The sequence below is a fragment of the Manihot esculenta genome, chromosome 9, assembly GCF_001659605.2.
Source record: "Manihot esculenta cultivar AM560-2 chromosome 9, M.esculenta_v8, whole genome shotgun sequence".
Taxonomy (NCBI): domain Eukaryota; kingdom Viridiplantae; phylum Streptophyta; class Magnoliopsida; order Malpighiales; family Euphorbiaceae; genus Manihot; species Manihot esculenta.
Window position 1 is genome coordinate 8,086,300 of NC_035169.2, and position 20,488 is coordinate 8,106,787.

Consider the following 20,488-nt stretch of genomic DNA (forward strand, 5'->3'; position numbering starts at 1 on the left):
CAACACTACATCACTATTATTATGGCCTTAATTGATAATACTAGCTGGTCTTTAACTCTTTTAATAGTGATTAAAATAATTTTTCATAATTTACTTCTTCAATTTTTTGATCGAGTTAAACCCTAAATACTGATTTCAAAATTATTATAATTAATTTTGCATTTAGAGATGCTTGTGTTTAGATTTGCAGTTGAAGTTTTCAAGATGCATCGTGCTGTTCTAGATGAAGGGTTTAGTTAATTGCTTGGGATTTCATTACCTTCAAAAACAAGAAACCCTTAACTTGTATGGATAACCATAATTCTCAAAAAGAATATTTCTTTCATTAAATTTGTTGGATTTTGAGATAAGGAAGACTTCCCTTGCTATTAATTATTATCAACGATATGAAAAATAAGTTTAGAGGAAGAAAAATAATCTTGTGTTCTGTTGAGAATATAATTTATCACTTGTTTAAAAACATTCTATAATTACAGAAAATTGATTGGAAGCTTGAAAATCTTTTATATACATATGGAAAATCAAATTGCAGGTGCATGAGACATGCATATGCATTATTATAAATTCAGGTTGACATGTACAGAATTACTTGAGATTCTCTACATTTTTAAAATACAAGAAAAATAATGAAGGTAAAGCCATATTTTTTAATTGTCAAGTCCTTGCGAAGAAATATTAACACTAGAAAGATCAAAGGGATTCCAGCTACCGAACAAGAGATTAGAATCTTGAGTTTCAGGTCCAACAACTGGATCTTGTGTCACTTGCATGGTATGATCATTACACATCAAGTGAGAATTGGACCATAATATCTCTTCATGAGAGCTTACCTCTTCTCCTGGCAATGGTGGCAACCCATTGTGGTTTGATTCGTGATGAGTACCTAAGCATTGTTGAACGTTATTATCATGAGCTTGGTGATTGTGTGTTGAGCTGTCCGCCCCATAATAGCACATCAACTGATGATTATTGTTATCATCAGAAGGAGCTTCCATGTAAGAACCAGAGATAGTAGTGAGGCACCCATCAAGACTTCCATGTAGTTGAACGCTGCTTGATTCCAAATTTGAGTTTGGAATGGTAGGAAAATCAAGAGGCTGATCAAACTCACCAGTACCCAATTCTTGCATTTCAAAACCGGTGCTACTAGTAGCAGTGGTGGTGGTGGTCGCGGTGCTCTTGGAAGGTGGTGGTTGATGAGGATTCATGAAATTTGCATAAACAAGAGCAAGATCAATATGTGAACCATCAGATGTCATGGAAGAGCTACGACTTTCAACAGAGGTAACCCCTTTGCTAGAGAAAGCACCAAAGCTTCTGGAATGAGCAACATCAGAAGTGGAAAGCCTTAAGGACTTCACTCTTCTGTTCTTCCTGCAACCACCACCCACAGGGACGTTCCTTAGAGATCCACCTTTGGTCCAATACCTTCTACAACCTTTGCAGAAATATCGAGGTTGAGTCAAGCTGTAGTTGTTGTAATAACAAAATTTAGTGTTTGAAGAACCACATCGAGGACAGCTCGGTGGTATTTCAACATTGGCCTTCCATCCTCTGTCCATATTATCCCAAATTGCTTAAAAGAGCTCTCCACTCTCTTTCACTTGCTCATAGAAAGTGTTCAAGAATGTGATTAGTGAAGTTAAGCCCTAATTAAGGTCATGAATGGTGGGGGGTTTTTTGAGTATAGTAGCAAGCTTGGATCTTGGAAATGTGCAAGCACCCATGCATGCACGTGAGCATGCATAAGGCAAGTCTTGGTTTCGGGGCCGTTAAGGGCGACGGGTAATAGGTAACAGCCCCGTAGGCTAATATATGGTGTCGGTGTTTGTCATGATATGTGGCACAATGCAATTGATGGGAATGAAGGTATCATAGGAAGCAATGGCATCGGGAGGCTAAACCAGGTTTCTTTGAAGAGCAGACAGCACAGATTAAATTAAAACTTCGCTTTTCCTTAAATGACATTTCAGTCTTTGAGATGTTAATGTCAAAAAACCCTCTCCTTACACCCTGGGATTTTCAGATATCAAACTTATACACAATATGAGAGATTTAAGCTAATGTGTACACCTTGGAAAATCTGTGTTGGGATAGTTCTATAAATTTTGCCTAATTATGAAGGTAAGAATCCTTTGCTGATACTTCGAATCCTTAGTAGATTAATCAAAATAAAGTAAATATATGCTCATTTCCTTGGAAAAAAAATAAAAATAATAATAAATAAAAGAAATCACATGTGAGGGACACATGCAAGGAGGGGTTTCTTAAAGGAGGAATGTCTCTTAGGCAAATAGTACATATGTTAGGCAAGTTGCAAAGGATCTCTCTCGGATCATGGGCTCCTTGGATCATGTGATCTTGCTGATTTCATAGAACGTCACTCGCAAATCCAAGACATGAATCTGATAAGACTGCCTTCTAGGAATAGTGCTTTCCAGACCTCGCACACACTCCGGGTCACTACACTAGGCAACCATGATTCACAGGTTGAACCGAGCAACCACTTCTAAGGTCTGAAAAGTGAGAACGATGGCTTCATGGAATTTTTGTTATATATTACAGTTTGAGCTAATAGTACAGACAAGCTCTGTACAAACTGAATGTGATGTTTTAACCGTGGATGAAGAAAACCACCAATAATTTGCAGTCTGCTTCTCCAAACCCATCAACTCATCAAAGGAGCCGTTTAGAGAACATAAATCAGAAATCATATAATAGGCAATTCAATGAATTGTTTAATAAACAAGAACATATACATTATATAGTACAACATCGATACAAGATTTGTGTGGGTAGTTCAATGGATTGCTTGGACTGTATTCTGAAGACCCTAAGAGATCAAAATTGCATTCCGCAGATATTGCTATTGTTGGCCCAATCTTTCCTGTAAACCACAAGTAATATATGAATCTAAAGCGTTTCAGCAGCGGCCGTATATAAATTAAAAACAAATAATGTACACACAAAGGAAAATTCATGATGTTATATAAGAAAAAATCATCTAAATGTCCCCTGGGACCTGGACGTATTACCTTTTGTCCCTCGGCATTCAACTTTTTATTAAAATAAAAACCAACCTAAGTGGGAAAAAAGTTAACAAACAACTGTACATCATGCAAAAAACACCGAAGGGTCAAGCAGGCTAATGTTCAGACAAGATCCACTTTAGTCTTTGTTGTTTTCTATGAAGAAATAACATTTGAAGCTCAGAAACGAAAAACAGGTTTCACATAAAAGTATCTAGAATTTAGATTATCATGTACTAAATAGACATATCAGGTTAACTTTAACGGAACAAGATTGCATTCAATCTGACTTTACATCTTAAAGCATGACATATTATTATTCAATGAACTATAACAGAATAACGGTTTGATACTTGTTATTTATTTGTTTGTGGTCTCAACTTGAATTGTTAATCTAAGCTTATGTAAAAGATCAATATACTGCCAGCATGAAGGAGGTCAAAAAGAGAAGAAAAAGGTACTGGACTGTCCCGATTCTTTAAAAGATGCTAATAATAATAATCTAGGTCTCTGCATTGAAGGAATTGGGTTCATTTATGCAGATGCTGGGGTTGTAAACCATCCCAGATATGAGCAAAATCTAGTTCCACCGAAAAAACCAATATAATTTGGAAACTCCGTTTGGTGAACCGGTTCGATTTTAAATTTTAAGTAATTCAGTCCATTCAGTTCAAATTGGTTTCTGAGGAAGAAAATTAGTACCAAACTGAACAGTGTGAGCTTAAAAATAGTTGTTATTAAATCTTAAAATATAAGTAAAAATACGAAAGATAACTGAAATTAGCTTCAAAATAAGTCAAAATAAGCCCCCAAAAAAACCAAACCGGTTCATTTTTCTTCCTAATCCATTACAGTTTAGTTTATTTTGCTATAAATTTTGGTTTTTCTGTAAACCAAACCAAGTTGAACCAACAGATGGTCGCCCTAATTTCAGACCCTAGGTGAACTCCAAAACAAGACCAATAGGAAAATAAAAATGCAAGAAAATTGGTTTTTCATGCGCATGCCAACACAACGGGAAATATAAAGAAATAAAAAATAATTATAATAATAAATTTCAGCAATTCCCCTCACAGTGACCTTATGCATTCATGACCAGCAAATGGCAACCACTAGCACAGAAAAGACAGGAAAACAAATAGTAACAGTTTCTCCAAAAATGATAATAACCTGAAGCATCTGCATCAATTTTGGATTCTGCTCCAAAAGCCTACAGAGTTCTTCCTTGTTGCTCAATAAAGACTGCCATCAAACAAACAAGGGCATTAATGATTAAGCAAACTACAGCATTTACCTACCAGGTGCATTTATGGAATTCCTTGAATGGAACACATACCGTAATAGCTTTAGGATCCTGGAAGTACTCATGTAATGACATTCCTAATTCTTGTTGCTGCGTGTTTGAGGCATCCCCTTGTTGATGTAGAACTTGTGGTTGACCATGTTCAACTTGTTGCTGCTGCTGAGATTGATAATGGGTATGCATAGGAGAAATATGTGGCTGCTGCAGTATTTGTAATTGATGCATTTGAACTGGGTTTTGCAAAGGAACACCTTGCTCAATCTGCTGAGAAGATTGTGCAGGTGGCCAATGATGCTGAGGTGGCTGTGGAGGGCGTTGAAGTGGAGGCTGGAGAGGCTGTAATTGATGAATTGACTGAATGGAAGACTGAGGAATTGAGAGATTTTGCATGATACTTGGGTTATCGCCTTGCTGCTGAATTGGGGTGCTTCCATAAGGAGTAGCAGGAATTGTACCTGGCCTACTGAAAACCAAGGGTGGCATTAGAGGGGGAGGCATATAAGAGGTAAGTCCACCACCTGTTACAGAAATATTTCCAAATCGAGCATCAATCATAGGTGAAATAGAGGTCTGTGGAAGTTCAGTAGTTCCAACAGAGTAGACTGAAGATTGGGAAGTAGAAGCCTTTAAAGATGGTAAATTATATGGACTAGATGAGAAAGGGGGCGGTGTAGGAGGAAGCGGCGGATGAGGCCCAGCAGAGCCACTGGGAGAAGAGATAGAAGCTCGTGAATACTTGGAATCTGATATAGAAAGGGAGGACGCTAATGATGCAGCACTGTTACCAAATGCAGACAGATAATCTGATTGAACCTGCAAAATGGGGAAAAAGTGATCACTGGGTACAAGGAAGAAGCAGTCGATAGAGATATTTTGAAAGAAATAGGCATATTTTCTCTTACATGGAATCCCGTGGGAATGGGTTGCTGACCTTCTATCAATGAGTTGACAAAAGGGGATGACTGACTTGGGACTGGATCAGGGGTCTGAGATATTAAAGGTAAGATTGTTGATGGAGGTGGCATTGGAGGCAAAGGTGGTTGATTCAGAGGAACTTTCTGCTCATAAAGTCCCCGAGATCCTGAAGCATTCTGTGGACTGTTCTTCAAATAGAAATTTTGAGGACTAATCCTAGAATCTGCTGGTGCCTTATTATAAACAGAAGCAGGAAAACCTGAAGCACTAGCAGCTGCAACAGAATCAAACCCAGTAGATGTCTTAACGGGGATAACATTCTTCATGTCATCAGGATGCTCAAAAAACTTCTTATCTGAAGAAACACTGGGCTCTCGGTGCAATGGCATTTCAGATCGTGAAACAGACATTCTTGAAGAGAACTCACTTAGGGTGTTTTCATCAATGTTAGATGTCATTTGAGTACCTAAACTAGGAAATTGACCACTTCCATTAGCATCACTCTCTGTCTCTTCAACAATTGAATGGGGAGAACTCTGCTCAACAATGACAGGGGCAGGCTGCTGCAGATTATCGTCGGGTTGAGGAAAAGGCAATTTATCATCTGATTCAGACTCCTCACCATCAAAAACAATATCTATTCCCTGAAGATCATCATCAAGATCTGTTTTCAACTGCTTAGACTTGTTTGCTTTTTCTCTCTCTGTGTCAATAAGAGGAGCTGCATTCTTCAATTGTTCAGATGGCTGCTCTCCAACTACAGCTGCCATAGGGTTCTGGCGTTCCCTTTGTCTGGCCATAAATTCATCCACATGAATTGAGGGAGGTCTTCCACCTGTAGAACCTACTCGCAGGACTGCTATGACATTAGAATTGGTACCAGCATCAACATTTCTTTCCCTTGCAACATAGTCATCAACGTGCATTGATGGTGGCCTGCTAGTATTTGGCTTTCGTTGCCTAAAAGTGTCCCTGCGAGTTGGACCAGAAGAGGTAGCAGATGGACCCAAACCTCGTGAAAATGAATTTTGGCCTGTGACCTCAGCCACCGAATTCTCTCCTTTAACACGCTTCCCAGCACCATCTAGGGATGACAATTTCCTTTTGCTAGGAATAGATTGGGACAATCTGTCAGGTAACGTTTCTGGACATTCCCACAGAAACTTCTCCCCAAGGTCTCCAAGGTAAAGAAAATCATCAGATTTTCCAGCGTTGGTATCTGAAATATGATACATTTTTTGAGAGACCATTACATCATTTTGTAACAAAGAAACACCTTTACTGCACATCAGATGATCCAGTGCAACTGAACCAGTAGGCTTTTCCAACAACAACATCAATGACTTGGCAGACTCTGAAGCCTGTATATAGGTAGCAAAGCAACTAATGTTCCACAAGTAAACAGCAAAAAAGAATTTAAAAAATAAAATAAAATCTAAAGGGCTAAGTGTTCAATTCAGCTAACCTGACACAAAGTGGCACCCATCTCCAGGGTAGCTAAACAGTCATCATCTGATGCCTTGGAACTCAACAGTGTAGTCATCTCTTGTATATAAGTCATATTTTCTGAAGAACCTTCTGTCCCATTCATATTATCTTGAAGCCCAAATAGACGTTTTATTGCATTTACCGAATTCGAATTCAGACTAAAGAAAGGAAAGGAAGAGGAAAAGGAAAACAAAAGTGAGCTTAAAAACAAAAATTTGGAAAATCATAATCGGAGATGAAGTTTATTGATGAAGCTTATATCATAAAGCAAGATTTGCAAAAATCAGACACAAATCATACAATGCCAGCACATTAAATGTATTTCTATTTTAGTTTATAGCCAGTATTGAAAAGAATACAAATGACCAGCATAGATACTACAGATACTTATCCTGCCTTAAAAAATCTTTATTACATATTTGAAATTAGTATTATCCCAAAAATAATAACATTCCTGGATGTTTATATCGACACTTCAACCTCAAACCATATCAGTCCAAGTACCTTGAGTCAACTTTTGGAAGCGACTCAAAAACACCATCCGTATTTTAGTGCCTGTTCAAGCATTGATGTTACTTTCATGTACAAACAACACCTCGAACAACAACTAAGCCCTAATTCAGTTCTGCTTGTATACAAACATCAAATTACATTACAAATAACCTTCTAAGAACGCCCACCTCTCTACTTCTGTATATCACATTGACGACAATGTTCAACTAGCAATATGTTGTTGGCAAGACAGAAAAGTTTCAATAATCTCAGTAAAAAATTCTAATATAGGCAAAATATATAAAGCAACTCTCCCTCATGTTGTTTTTATACAAAAATTAAGAAAGAAGTGGCTGCACCAAATTGAGTTTTGCATTCCATGATATCAAGTGATCTTTGGTCAATAATCCTACTGCAAGTGAAAAATAGCACTACCGCAATAAAGACCAAGTGTACAACGTTAAGAGTTTGATTTCCAAAAGATATCATAGAATTTGTATGGGTCATCCCCAATATAATATAGGAATTTAAACACATTTTCTGCAAATTGTAGCTAATACATGAATATAGACAAGCTAACAATCCCACATGTTAAACTAATATCATATGCAAAAGTGTCTTAAAGTGCAAAGCATTATTGGACAAAAAGGGTCTATAAATTCCAGAAGTTCAAAAATGCCTGCTCGCTAATGTTTTCAAATTTTCTTTTCTTTTCTTTTCTTTTGCAAGAATCCCACTCACAGGTCCTGTGTGACATTTTTCGGTTTAACAATTGAATCATTTAGCTCAAAGTAGTTGACTCACCTTTTACCATCCATGCAAAAGCACAATGAACCTACAGATAATTCATTAACAGCCTCAACTGCACAAGCTGACAAAGCATCCTTTGAATAAATTGATTTCATCAATTTTTTCCAGCAACACAACAGAGGATACTTTTTCTGTTCAAAATCATCATGATTATGGTTCCCATTCCTTTCATGCACACTTTCTGATCTAAGTTCCTCACTGATGGTATTGACATGCCTTAATGAAGTCAGCAAAGCACTTCGACCTTCATTGCAAGAACCTAATTCTTTAAAACAAGTAAGACAAGACAGTAATTCTTTTCCAACTGGCAGGACCTGGAAAATAAGAGCATTCTCTGTTACCACTGATTAAGCAAGGATAAACAAGAAATTTCCTTACTTTGACACCAATTTACACATACCTAGAACTGTCTTTAAATGGACAGGAATATTCACAAGATAAACATGAAAAATTAACTTCAGTGAAAGACTGACTAATCAGCACAAACAGTTCAAACATATTAAAACCTTAACATATCAACTCGTAGAACTTGCCTGGCAGAACTTAAACAGATATGTTAGGATTGACAGACAATCTGTGCTACTCAAATCACCAGAACTGAGCCTAATAAACAATCAAAAGAGTTCCATTAAACACACAAATGAATCCAACATATTGAGGAAGTATGGAGGGGAAAAAATAAATTAGCAATGAAAGAACAGTATCCACTCACGAGTCACATCTCCCAGAATATAGTAAAGATATTTGAGCACCCAAAAGAAGTGGTAAACACTTGAATACCGGAAGGCACCAACTAATCAAAGTAAATCCATCTTTAGCTGAACTTTTACTGTCTGGGATCTGTTTCTCATCGGAATCAATAGCACCCAAACACTTCTCCAGAACTTTTATTAGAATCTGAGGAAAGCCCTCCTCCAACAGGGGCACCTAGTAATAAAGACCCAAATTGAGTAACATTCTTTGCTCATAAGAAGCAGATGTAAGGACAATAAATTAACTGGAAGAGAAAAAGGAAAAACCTTGGCACTAGGATGTTCCAGTATGCTAGCTATGAAGTCAAGATACCTGCAAACCTGAGAGGAGGAAAAGAAATAAGTTAGCTATTGGATGAATGGACAGCACAAAAAATGGGAAATGCAGAATCTTCACCTTATAAGCATCTAACTCTGATGGAAAAGATAAGTCAGCAACATGATTATGGATAGAGGATAATATGGGCCGCAAAAGTATGGAAGCATTTTCTACTTTTTGGCTAGCAATGCGAACTACAAAAACTCGAAGCATGTCTTGGATGACGAGCAATGCCTGTTTATAAATGCATATTAAGCAACAGGATAACATGGTGACAAAGGGTAAATTTCATACAAAATTGCTAAACAGTTACTAGAAATCATTCGTCATTTAAAAAATCACCAAATTCGATTTCTATAATGACAAAACCCCTAGTAAAAAATCCAACTACTTCAAACTGGAAGTATGACGTGACAATCACAATGGAGATCTTAAAAATATTTTGGATGATCCGCTAAACATAAAAAAAATATACTAAAAGAAAGTCTAATGTTGTTGCCAATTTATGTTTTTTGTTTGATTCTAGACAAATTTTAAGTACAATCTCCAATGTTTTGTGGTTACAAAATAGACAGCATTTGTTAAGAGAGTAACAGAAATTTAATGATTTTAATGAGATAGCCATAATCATTCCTGCAGATGAGATGAACCTACTTGTGGGTACAAGGAAAATCATACCGATATAGCATAATGCTGAATAATGTGCGCAATTTTATCAAGCTGAGGTGTCAATTGGTTAAGAATTTTCTCAAGGTGCGAAGGCTCCAAATACCAGTTGACCTGCCTCTCCTTCTGTGGCCCCAATAATGTACCAACAGCCAACGTTCTTAGCGCACTCAGTAAAGGCATTCCATTCTTCCAAAGCCAGATACATTCTTCAGGGAATAAATCATTCTTGCAACCAAAAGTGTGAAGAACAAATGGATTGTTCAAATATTACAGCTCAAGAAGAACTAAAATTGGACATATTTCCATTACTTGATAAGAAACCAAATATTGCATATGCATCAGCTAAACAATAATAATGACCAGCACAAGCAACATGATCATTAAATAATTAAGAAAATAAGCATCAATATTTTAGCAAAAACATTTACTTAAATATTTGGTTTGCCAGAATATTCACAGTAATAGTTGGGTGAAACACAAACTAGAAAACTCGCATACCAGAAGACATAGCAAACTGCAGGTTTCCTTTGGACCCAATGACAGCACTGAAGTAACTTGCACATTGGAAAGAAGGGAGTGGAAAAGGCCAGGAGTCCAGCCATATACAGGCCAACAAGTAAGTGCTGACACAATAAGGTGGCAGACAGCTCCAAAACCAAGCGCAGAGTCAGGATATGATGAAGATAAATCTGCTGCACACGCAGCTAGCTTTGGGCTGCAGGCATGATAATTCACTTAATCACAGGCAAAGAACAAAAGCAAAGAACGAGAAGTGCAAGCTAATTTTAAATTACCTTACTTCTCGATGTAATCGCACAAGGGCATTCATTAGTTTTGTATTTCTGTGCTGCTCTTTAGCTTCCTATAAACATAACAATGAAAAAACTCATTTCTTGGACATTTCAAGAGTCAAGCAAACTGTACAGCATCAACCGATACAACAATAAATAAATCATGCCCTAGAAACCATCCAAATCATTCCAGTAGTTCATTTGTTTTCTACTTTCCCCCTTTTATATACTGTTTAAAAAAGAATGCTGAAGGGTAGTGCAACCCAAGTGCATTGGTAGCAATCAAGAGACAAGAAAAGAGCAAGAGATGTGAAACAACAACAACTTTAACATTATTTTATTTAAAAGAAAAGCACTTGATTGCTTTATTCTACTACAGGAACAAAGGTGAAGGCAGAGGAAAAAGAAGAAATTCCACGAATTAAAAACCACATGATCTGTTAAATTTATCCATGACTCTGCTGCTCAAATAGATCTCCATGTCAGATGTCAGATTCTGATATCTAAATAACACAGAGGATTGAAGCCATAAACTTTGTATAATGTGACACATCCTTACAGACATGATTTGAAAGGTACTTCTGATTGGATGAGTAGAAAGGAGATAACCAGTTTGGAAATCCAGGACTAGAGCTATTAATCTAACTCAAAGAGGTTTGTATTTTGGTCTAAAGTTTACTTTTTCTGTAATCATTTTACTAAACTGAGTATAGGATTTTTTTTATTCAAGAAAAAGAGTTTATTAAAAATCTCCTACTTAACATTCAATAAGAAGGATAAAGGGTCATTTAATCACTACAAATAATTAATAAACTAGGCAGTTTTTCAGGCTTTGCAAAGTAAAGCCAGATATTTAAGTCCAGTCAGCCTTCAGCCAGATATTACTCGGATCTCATCCTTCCACCTGACAATTATAAAACCCTACTTCCCTCCTAAGTCCTACCCTTTATTTAAGAGTAAGTTCAGTAAAGCTTTCAAAACTTTGAGCATTAACTCCAAAAGATGAAACAATCTTGTAAAGGCAGTTGCTTTTCTCTTGTTTTTCCGACAATAATATTTAAGGTGTTTGTGCACACAGGGCCAAAAGCTCGCCAATAGGCCTAAAATCTCTACAAACCCATCCCAAATGTCAGTTCTAAGTAGTTACCAATAAATCCCAGCAACCCGTTTTTTTATTCCAGCCAACAAATTTTTGCCTTTAACCTCATTTAGTGCATTCCAAATTGAGTCTACATATTCTCCATCCTGGTGAGAATTATTAAACCCTAATCCACGGGACAGCCATATACAGGTAGCTTTCAAATTTCTCCTGCATCAATTTTTCACCAAGGGGGGAAAAACACACAGAACCACCACAACTAAAGGAGCAGCATGGATAACAACAGAAGCCAAATAAGATTCCTTCTCTATCCTTCTGGTGGGGCCACAAGTTCTACTTTGATAACGTCGTGAAAATAATGAGGACAGGGACCATGTCATATCACATTCTAAAACTACTGATCAAGCAAACATCTCAAATTCAGGCCAAAAAAAATTTAGAACATGACCAATGATTCAATTTTGAAGAACATGAGGATGAAAGATACAATCTCATCAAGATAGTCCATATGAAATGACAACTAACCAGTAGTTTCTGCAAAAGGTTGATCAGCAACACCAAAGAAGGTACCAAAAGGTCAACCAAGCTCTGTTCACGATTACGTTCCAATAGTAAATCAGAAGTAGAATTGCATTCTGTTCCCTCATCAACAAGGTAATCTGTCCAAATATATTCAAAGAACATTCATATAAACAGAGGATAGCACAGCAGAAAATTGTTGATTGAGATTCAAAGACATAACTTCAGCAACATAATCCTACAAAGATAATTGCAATGAACACTAAAAAGCAGCACTGGAGGACAAATCATACAGAAGACTTTTATGCGATGGAATATTGCAATCAAGAGTTAAGTTTTTTTTTAAACTTATACCTCACAAATAGAAACCCCCTACTTCAACACAAATACAAGCACTACTTCAGCAATATAATTTCATACAGCTGATTACATAAAGACATGGAACCAAGACCTCATTACAGATATTTAGTGTAGCATTTATGTTCAGTAATTAGGAATTTAAATCTTATCGTTGGCGCTCTGAACCCTCTCCCTATACATAATTCCAGGATGAGCATCTCCAACCAGCACTTGCCCAAATATAATTTTCAAGAACAATTACAATCTATCAACTAGATAATAATTCACGATATAAAATACACTTTTCTGGCATTGACCTCTTTCTTTCCTCAAACATAATCATTAGCATTTATATGTTAAAAACATAGTTACAAACAACCAACACTTCATGTTTATTAATCCAGCTATTTTGAATTTGATGAAATGCACCAACACATTCTTTCTGCAATCTCTTACACATCTAACCTATAAAAATAAACCTATAAAAACAATTGCAAATAAGTGCAAGTTAAATAACTAACCATAATTATTTGAGGATCTCTCAAGCATGAAGCTGCAGTTGACCAGAATTGCATAGATTACTATTATGGCGCCTTCATCATATAAAGCAGCAGCAACAGTCTATACCACCAACAAAAAGTATAAGATTCCCAAGTTATATTCATCATCGTTTACAATAATTATTAAAGTCACGTCTCAGGCTTAAGGCTTACCAGGCTCTAACCCTAACGCCTCAAGAGCCTAGGCATGTGCTTTATTTTAGGCACAAGGCTCTAGGAAGCTGTGCCTTTATTTCCATCTTTAGCAAGTACTTTCATTGATAACAGAAATATATATATATATAACTTGAAATTTGCCCTACCTACTAGAATTCAATATCGATGACCAAGAAATTTTCAGATTTAGCATCACTAGTGATAACTAGTCAATTTTTTCTCTCTCCTCATATGCTGTTTTGAATAATCTCTTATTATTTTTCTCATCTAAATGCTGCTTCGTTTTTCGGTTATCTAAAACTGCATTTTTATTAAATTTTATTTTTTGCTCTGCACTTCATTCAAGCGCCTGGTGCCTAGGCTCCAAGACCTCTGTGCTTTAGACTTAGTACAGCTTGAGCCTTTAAATAACTGTGTAATTTTACATAAAGTGAAGAATTAACATACTGAATTTTCTGAAATGAAGGCCAGAATTCGAACAGCTGTTGTCAATTGTGCTATAGAAGAATCACGGAGTGTAACCCCATCGAATGTCTTCTCCAAGACAAGTTTTCCTACATTATCCATAACATTTATCTCAGAATTACCAGAAGCATCTCCAATGACATTCTCCACATCTGTCAAATCTGACACTAGAATGCTGGTTGAGGTCAAATGAGCATCTCCTCCAGAAGCTAACACAGCAGAATACCGAAGAAGCCCAATAGCACCGTTTTTGTGATAAACTGCACCAGCATCTATCCACTCCAACAGCCTGGTTGGAGCATCTTTCCTATTGGACCCAGGGGAAGAAGAATGTAATGCCTTATGAAGTTCCAAAGCATGTCCAATCCAAGAGCCAAGGGACGAAGCAGTTGAATCATTAACAATGATTTCAAAAATCTCAGCAGCAGAATGGAAAATTGCAAGATTTATTGGAGAGGCTCCTGCACACCCAGCATTTCATCCAATTCCATACATTTAGATAAACAAACAAGAAAATTTGTACATTCCAAGAACCATAGAGAAGTTGAATTACCACTATTCTTGGAAACTGGCTCTGATTCCTTGACAAAATGTAAAGCTTCAATCAAGATTGACACAGCCTATTCCCCAGAGCCACCAAAAGAAAAGTTATTACAAGGAACAACTAAAGTTTTTTACTACAAAAAAAAATGATGCAGAATACTACAAGAATTGGTGGAAAAAAATTGACAGACAAACAATGGTAGCATCAATAACAGTTTGAGAATTTAACTATTCAAGAGGCAGTTCACATCCACCTTTGACATCCTAGTGATGTAGAACCAATAAAGTATTGGGATTTAGGAGTGAGAAACACATTCTCAATTTACTAGCATAAGGGAATATTCAATCAATAATAATAAAAAAAGCCTATAAATATGTAGAGATCCCAGGCCTTATTTATAAGTTTTGCATCCGTAATTCCAATCTTAATTAAGAATCACAAACTACAAAGCAAATAAAACTTCTAACTTCTAAATGAAATAAACTACTATGTCCTATATGTTTTCCTAAAATCTTTAGGACTTCCTCCATAATTTAGAAAGTTGAACTACAAGAGAAGTATCTAAAGCTCAAAACTACTCTTCAGTAACCCAAGTAGCAATGGAATTGTAAAAACCATTCTACTTGACAAGAAATCTTCAAAAACAATGAGAGGAGGCAACAGACTCATCATCTAGCACAATTTCAATAAAATCTCATGGTTGAGGAAGAGATGATGGCTTTGGAATATGTTGACTTGCAGAAACATTAGGCAGCAAAGCAGAAGCCATAAAAATACCTCGATATGGTGAAAAGTCCTGCCTATTGAACACAAGACTATCATTCATATATTAGGCAAGCCAAGTAAATATGCATTAAATCCATGTTTGCAAAATAGAGAATGGACAATGGCTAAGTCCAAATTTAAATTGTAACAATTATTTTGACAAAATATCCATGAATAAAGTGTTAAAATGAAACCTAGTTGTCACATGCCATAATATTGAACTTTTGTATACCTCTGGGAAATATCCAAGAACCAATAAAGCTTGGCGACCACAATCTGACCTGCAAAACATGATTGAATAATGTATTAAAACCAACAACCATTTTTTTACAGTCAAAAGTAAAACAGAAGTCAATCAGTTCCACCTAGAGAGACCACACAACTCCCACAACACCCATAAAAATTCTTCAGTGTGTGGAGTTGATGCAATCAAACGATCAATTGCATTAACCTGCAAGAAAGGATAAACAAATGACTATCCTTAGCTGTGTCCATAATTGAATTTGGATATCTACAGAAAAGTAAAGAACGCTGAGCTAGGAACTAGAAAGTAACTAACCACCCTCAAATGCATCTCAACAATAATACCAACTTCACGAGGAGTGCAAACAAAACCCTTTGACAATAAAACAGATGCATATCGAAGAGGAACACAATCTTCCTTGCTCACATAGCCTGAACCTCTTAGAGCATCAATTAATGTAGTGGAAAGTTCAGGATGTTGTGAAAGGAAAATTAAACCTGGAGAAAGAAACAAGCAACATGATTGCATTGATCTCTTCATCTGATGAAAAGTGTAAGACCAATTTCATAGGCAAAACCTGAGTGTGACATTAGCAGTGAAAGAAGTATGGCCCCAATATTTGAAGCAATATCAATAAATGTGCTCATTGTATCTCCAACTTCTGAACGCAATATGGGCGATGACAAGAGTGCAGCTGATAAAGGGAGAAAGCCCCTTTCCTGCTTCCAAGAAAATAATTCAATACTAAAATAAAGCCAAGAATCCCACCTACCAACCTTTCTTAATTACCATATGAACAAAATATGCAAATAAAAGCAAATCTCGTATCAAGATAGAAATTAAAAAAATAATACCAAACAGAATTTACAAGAAAATATAATAATCTAACTATTTTACACTTTCCAACCATAGGTCATCCCACGGTCATGTATAAACTAAGAAAATAATACTACTGTGTTTATGTCCATAAAAAAAAAACAATATAGCCTCATTTTGTCTGTTTGATGACTTTAATCACTTAAAGAAATATGATAAATTACCCATCATGGTTCTATATAATCATTTAAGGCTATGGTCATAAAGTGCAGTTCTTTGAAATTGCACATTTACATATTGCAATAGCAAGTGTAGAAAAGCCAACAAAAAAATTTGTGTGGTTCAACAATGAGCCTACATCCAAGAAGCACCTGTGTTTCTCTACTATGAAAGAGAAAATATTCAAGGTTTTTCATCAATCCCTATGCTTCCTTCTATATTTATCACATAAAATAAAATTTAAAAAAGCCAAAATCTTCAAGTCAACCTCCCCCTTCAAATCAGTATTTCTCCCTCGGCCCTAGTCTATTTGAATACGAAGCATAATCTCATATCAAAGTGATTCGCCATTTACGCAAACACAGAAACTAATGACTCAAATAGTCAAATCACCATGCACTAGACAAAGATAAATGGATTCTGGTTAATGATAAAACACTTGAGCAAATGTGTGATTCGCCATTTGGCATCATCACAAAATGCAAAAAAGTTTTTAATGGAGTAACCAACTTATGTAGCCTTAGGCACTAATAACAAAATAATATCAGCTAGCACACACATAAATGCAACTTAGGTGTATCTTTAGACTTCTCCTTGCAGCTATTTAAGATTATTTAAACATTATAACCAATTATGCAACACAAAACACAAGCACATTTGTGTAGTTTGTTAGCCAAAGCCTGCCATGCATAACTTCTAATAATTATCTGACTAATAGAATTCGCGGCTACTCACAATGCAAAAGGTACATATCATTGCTACAAATGAAATTGCAGAGTCACACATGAAAATTTTCTCCTCTGAAAGCATGTTACATAAAATATATTTGACTTATAAATTGAAAGAATCAGAAAAACCAGTATTTACTTCAAATGGAAGATAAAAGCCAAAAAGAAAGCTATGCCAAAGAGACAGCGCATATCCTACATCTTCCAAAGAACAAAATAACAGACTTGTATACCTTCAGGAGTGCAAGCAAATGCAAGTCAATGTCCCAGTTTGAAAAGCAGCAGTTTGATGAACAAATCAAGTTTTTTGTTGATTTATATGACAATAATCCTTCTGTTTGCCCAAGGATCAAAGACCTGCTTGCACAAGCAACTACAGAAGGATCTTCAACAGGACCACGAGAACTTATCAATTTCTGCATCAATAGTTGCAACAAATATGATATATGGATTTAATTATACAGACAAATACAAATGTAATTCAAAATTGTACTGACCAAAAGCCTCTTGAGTTGAGATTTAGCATTGTTAAGCATGTCTGAAGTAACTCTTGTAACCTGTCCAATAGCAGAAAGGCCCCCCAGTACAGACAGAACAGCACACTGAGAAAGAAAGGAACCACCAAAAATTATCAAAAAGAGAGATAGTTTCAGAAACATACAAGAATACATCATTATGTGCATGCAAATTGAATACAAACCTCATATCTTGCAGCAACTTCATAAAATCGTAAACGATGAAGAACATAAGTTGCCAAAGAAGCAAGATCATGCCATGGCTTTTGCAAGAACAAATTCAACAATTGACTATAGCCTTTGCTAATACCAGATGGGATGTTTTCATCTTCACGAGGCCACCAACCTAGAACTCCTTCGCAACCAATTGGATAGCGTGTAGCCTTCTCAACAACTCCAAGTAGCAATAACCTAATGGCAGAAGAATTCTGCATGCTGAGAGAAAAAGCATCTGCAAGTTGCTCCATTCCCCCACCATTGACGAAATGAAAGCAGCTTTCTCTACCAGAGCACAATAAAAGAGCCAGACTCAGCCCCAGAATAATATTCTTGTTCTGAGATCAAGAAGAAATGACATTAAGAATGGAGAAGTTTCTGTGAAAGAAAAGCTGATAGACCAATTGATGCATATCTGTGCGTGCACGTGCACATATGTGGACAAAGGGAGAAAGAGAGAGAAAAGTGATGCATTTTCCTTTCTTTCCTTGCATTTATAAACAGAAGCAGAAAAACATTATGTCAATGATGCATACTGTAGCCAAATCACCTTTGAAAGCTGGTGATGTCCAACATTTGAGGAGTGCTTGTTAAAACACCAGTACTGGATCAACATGTCCACCAACTGCTTTGAAGTAGCCAAGTCAGCATGAGATTCAAAAGCAATGCACTCTGCTAACAACTCAGCCGATTCATCTTCTGAACCTTGTTGAAGCACTTCAAGAAGCTGCTTTCTAGCTTCCCTAACAATGCAATTCAACTGATCAAATTCTTTGGATCCATCCATTTTATAGCATCTCTGATTGATTCCCACACTATGTATATCATGAGTAACATAAGAACAGACTGTTGTCACTAGAGCACCAACAACTTTAGGCAAAGAATCCTTGAGATTTGACAACCCCAACATCTTCAAAATTAGCTGCAAAAACTGCTTAACTTCAAGAGATATATCTGAAGCAGAAAGCGGTAAAGATAATACCTTCAAAGAGGTTAGGGACTCCTCAACTGCCCTATTAGCTGAACGTAATGCCAGAGGAAGATCCTCAAGTTTTCCCTCAGAAGAACTAACAAGATTAGTTAAAGAACTATCATCAAATTCAATATTGAACTGCCCTAAATCCTCAGCTGTGTTTCCATATATGACCAAACTTAGACTGCGGTAGCTACCCCTTACCACCAGATGGTTTGTTACAACAGCCTGCAATAAAAAGGTAATTTTTCTCAAACAGACTTCTACATCTAATTTTATAAACAAAAATTACAGTATAACAAGTACATAAGAAATGACGACCCCAAAACTTCTCACTGAAGACAGAAGATGTTATTTAAATGAAGTGAAAACACGCTAAAACCTTGTAATAAAGCAAATGGTTGAATTAATCACTAAAAATTGGTAGCTAAAACAGGCAAATAGAATGATGCAAAAAGTAATTACCTCAACTTCTAGAACATTTGATGAAGAATGAGAATAGAGGAATGGCTGGCACAGACGCCTAAATCTTGTTTCTCCCTCACACTGAACAAATACCTCTAGAGCAAATGAAGGAGGCGAGGTGGCCCTGCATGACATATAAGTACTTTAGACTATAGTCCTAGTTTAAATCTTGGCAGTAACATCTCCTTTTGTTCACGGATATATACTCCTACGCAGCAATTTTCCAGGCCAATAAGCTAAAATCTAAATTATGCCATTCTTAACACCAGAATAAGCAAATTTTTAATAATAATATGGTAAACATTATATTTTGCTAAAATTAGGTGAATATTTGCTTCTAGTCTACAAACCATTCAAAATCATGAAAACAAAATTGAACCAATTACTGGCATCACATACCCAACAAGCGGCACCACTTGGGAGCTTGAAGAAGCATTCTGTTCAAGGAACTCACAAGCAGTAATTACAATTGGCTCAGCAAACAATACCTGAAAAAAAAAAATAAAAGAAAAGAAAAACACATTCATTGAGGTAGCAGTCAAGTAATAACAACAAAGAAAAGGAAACCATTCTACCCAACTGGGCAATCAATTTAACGATATATGTACAGCCATTTGCTCACACCCGAGTTTATTAAAACGACAAATCCAAACTTTAAAAACAAAAAAGATAAATAACAGAGTGACCAAAGAAGAGAGATAGAACGACGTTGACAGAGAGAAGTGGTTACCTCATCGACGTATTCATCGAGTTGGGGATGAACGAAGGTCTGGGAGAACAAGACACAGGGTTCGGGTCGGCCCATAGTGGATTCGGAGCCTGGAACTCAAGTCAGGCGAACAAAGAGATAAAGAACGTATGCATTGAAGGTCTTGTGAGGTTAAATTCACATGGCATTTCTAGGGTTTTAAGAGTAATTGGGTTTTGGGGGGAATTCCGTTGGTGCCTTAGAAAAAGAGGAAGAAAGAGGAGAGGTTTTGTTTTGGGCGTATTTATACTGCTAGAGATAGAAGGTAGTATCATGAACTTCCCTTGAAACTGGGCATCAGGGCATGGACCCGAATGTTTTGTTTTTAAAAGAAAACTCGAGGTCCCAAATTCTCAAAAAGAAAATTTTGTTTATTGAAAACAAGTCATTTTTTTTTTTTTTTTGGAAATGGGAAAACAAGTCTAATTAAATTTCTTATTTTAATTAGATAAAATAAATTTAATTTAATATTTTTATTAATTAAAATTTATATATTTATCAAAAATAAATAAATTATAATTTAATGTAATACTATTTTTAATAATTATT

At 36.2% G+C, this 20,488-nt stretch overlaps 2 protein-coding genes across 3 annotated transcripts; both read right to left on the minus strand.

Annotated features, from left to right (window-relative positions):
• Window positions 1-493: 493 nt before the first annotated feature.
• LOC110623012 (dof zinc finger protein DOF3.5) lies at window positions 494-2,266 on the minus strand. Its single transcript, XM_021767823.2, has one exon. The coding sequence runs from the start codon at window positions 1,560-1,562 to the stop codon at window positions 648-650; it is 915 nt and encodes a 304-aa protein (XP_021623515.1). The 5' UTR covers window positions 1,563-2,266; the 3' UTR covers window positions 494-647.
• A 426-nt stretch (window positions 2,267-2,692) lies between these two features.
• On the minus strand, window positions 2,693-20,241 carry LOC110623011 (protein virilizer homolog). 2 transcript variants are annotated; one of them, XM_021767821.2, is made up of 28 exons: window positions 19,922-20,241; window positions 19,591-19,679; window positions 19,192-19,315; window positions 18,304-18,954; window positions 17,723-18,091; window positions 17,520-17,624; window positions 17,256-17,438; window positions 15,837-15,978; window positions 15,575-15,756; window positions 15,381-15,466; window positions 15,248-15,296; window positions 14,260-14,326; window positions 13,689-14,167; window positions 13,047-13,146; window positions 12,193-12,326; window positions 10,572-10,639; window positions 10,276-10,492; window positions 9,787-10,002; window positions 9,187-9,342; window positions 9,057-9,110; window positions 8,750-8,964; window positions 8,571-8,640; window positions 8,032-8,351; window positions 6,713-6,893; window positions 5,235-6,608; window positions 4,366-5,145; window positions 4,200-4,271; window positions 2,693-2,887 (listed from the first exon to the last, which is right to left on the minus strand). In XM_021767821.2, exons 1-28 carry the CDS (start codon window positions 19,994-19,996, stop codon window positions 2,867-2,869), a joined length of 6,579 nt encoding a protein of 2,192 aa, XP_021623513.1. In that variant the 5' UTR covers window positions 19,997-20,241; the 3' UTR covers window positions 2,693-2,866. The 2 variants fall into 2 exon arrangements, with proteins under 2 accessions (XP_021623513.1, XP_043816325.1); XM_043960390.1 differs by lacking the exons at window positions 19,192-19,315; window positions 19,591-19,679; window positions 19,922-20,241 and having other exon boundaries at window positions 17,723-18,038; window positions 18,304-18,472.
• Between the last annotated feature and the right edge of the window lie 247 nt (window positions 20,242-20,488).

Bases quoted from the DNA above. Each gene is read 5' to 3' on its own strand.
- LOC110623012 (XM_021767823.2), bottom strand. From the start codon at position 1,562: ATGGACAGAGGATGGAAGGCCAATGTTGAAATACCACCGAGCTGTCCT.
- LOC110623011 (XM_021767821.2), bottom strand. From the start codon at position 19,996: ATGGGCCGACCCGAACCCTGTGTCTTGTTCTCCCAGACCTTCGTTCAT. The intron at 15,467-15,574 runs GTTAGTTACTTT...CCTTTCTTGCAG, and splicing joins TTGAGATGCATTTGAGGGTG to GTTAATGCAATTGATCGTTT. The intron at 6,609-6,712 runs GTTAGCTGAATT...ACCTATATACAG, and splicing joins TGGGTGCCACTTTGTGTCAG to GCTTCAGAGTCTGCCAAGTC.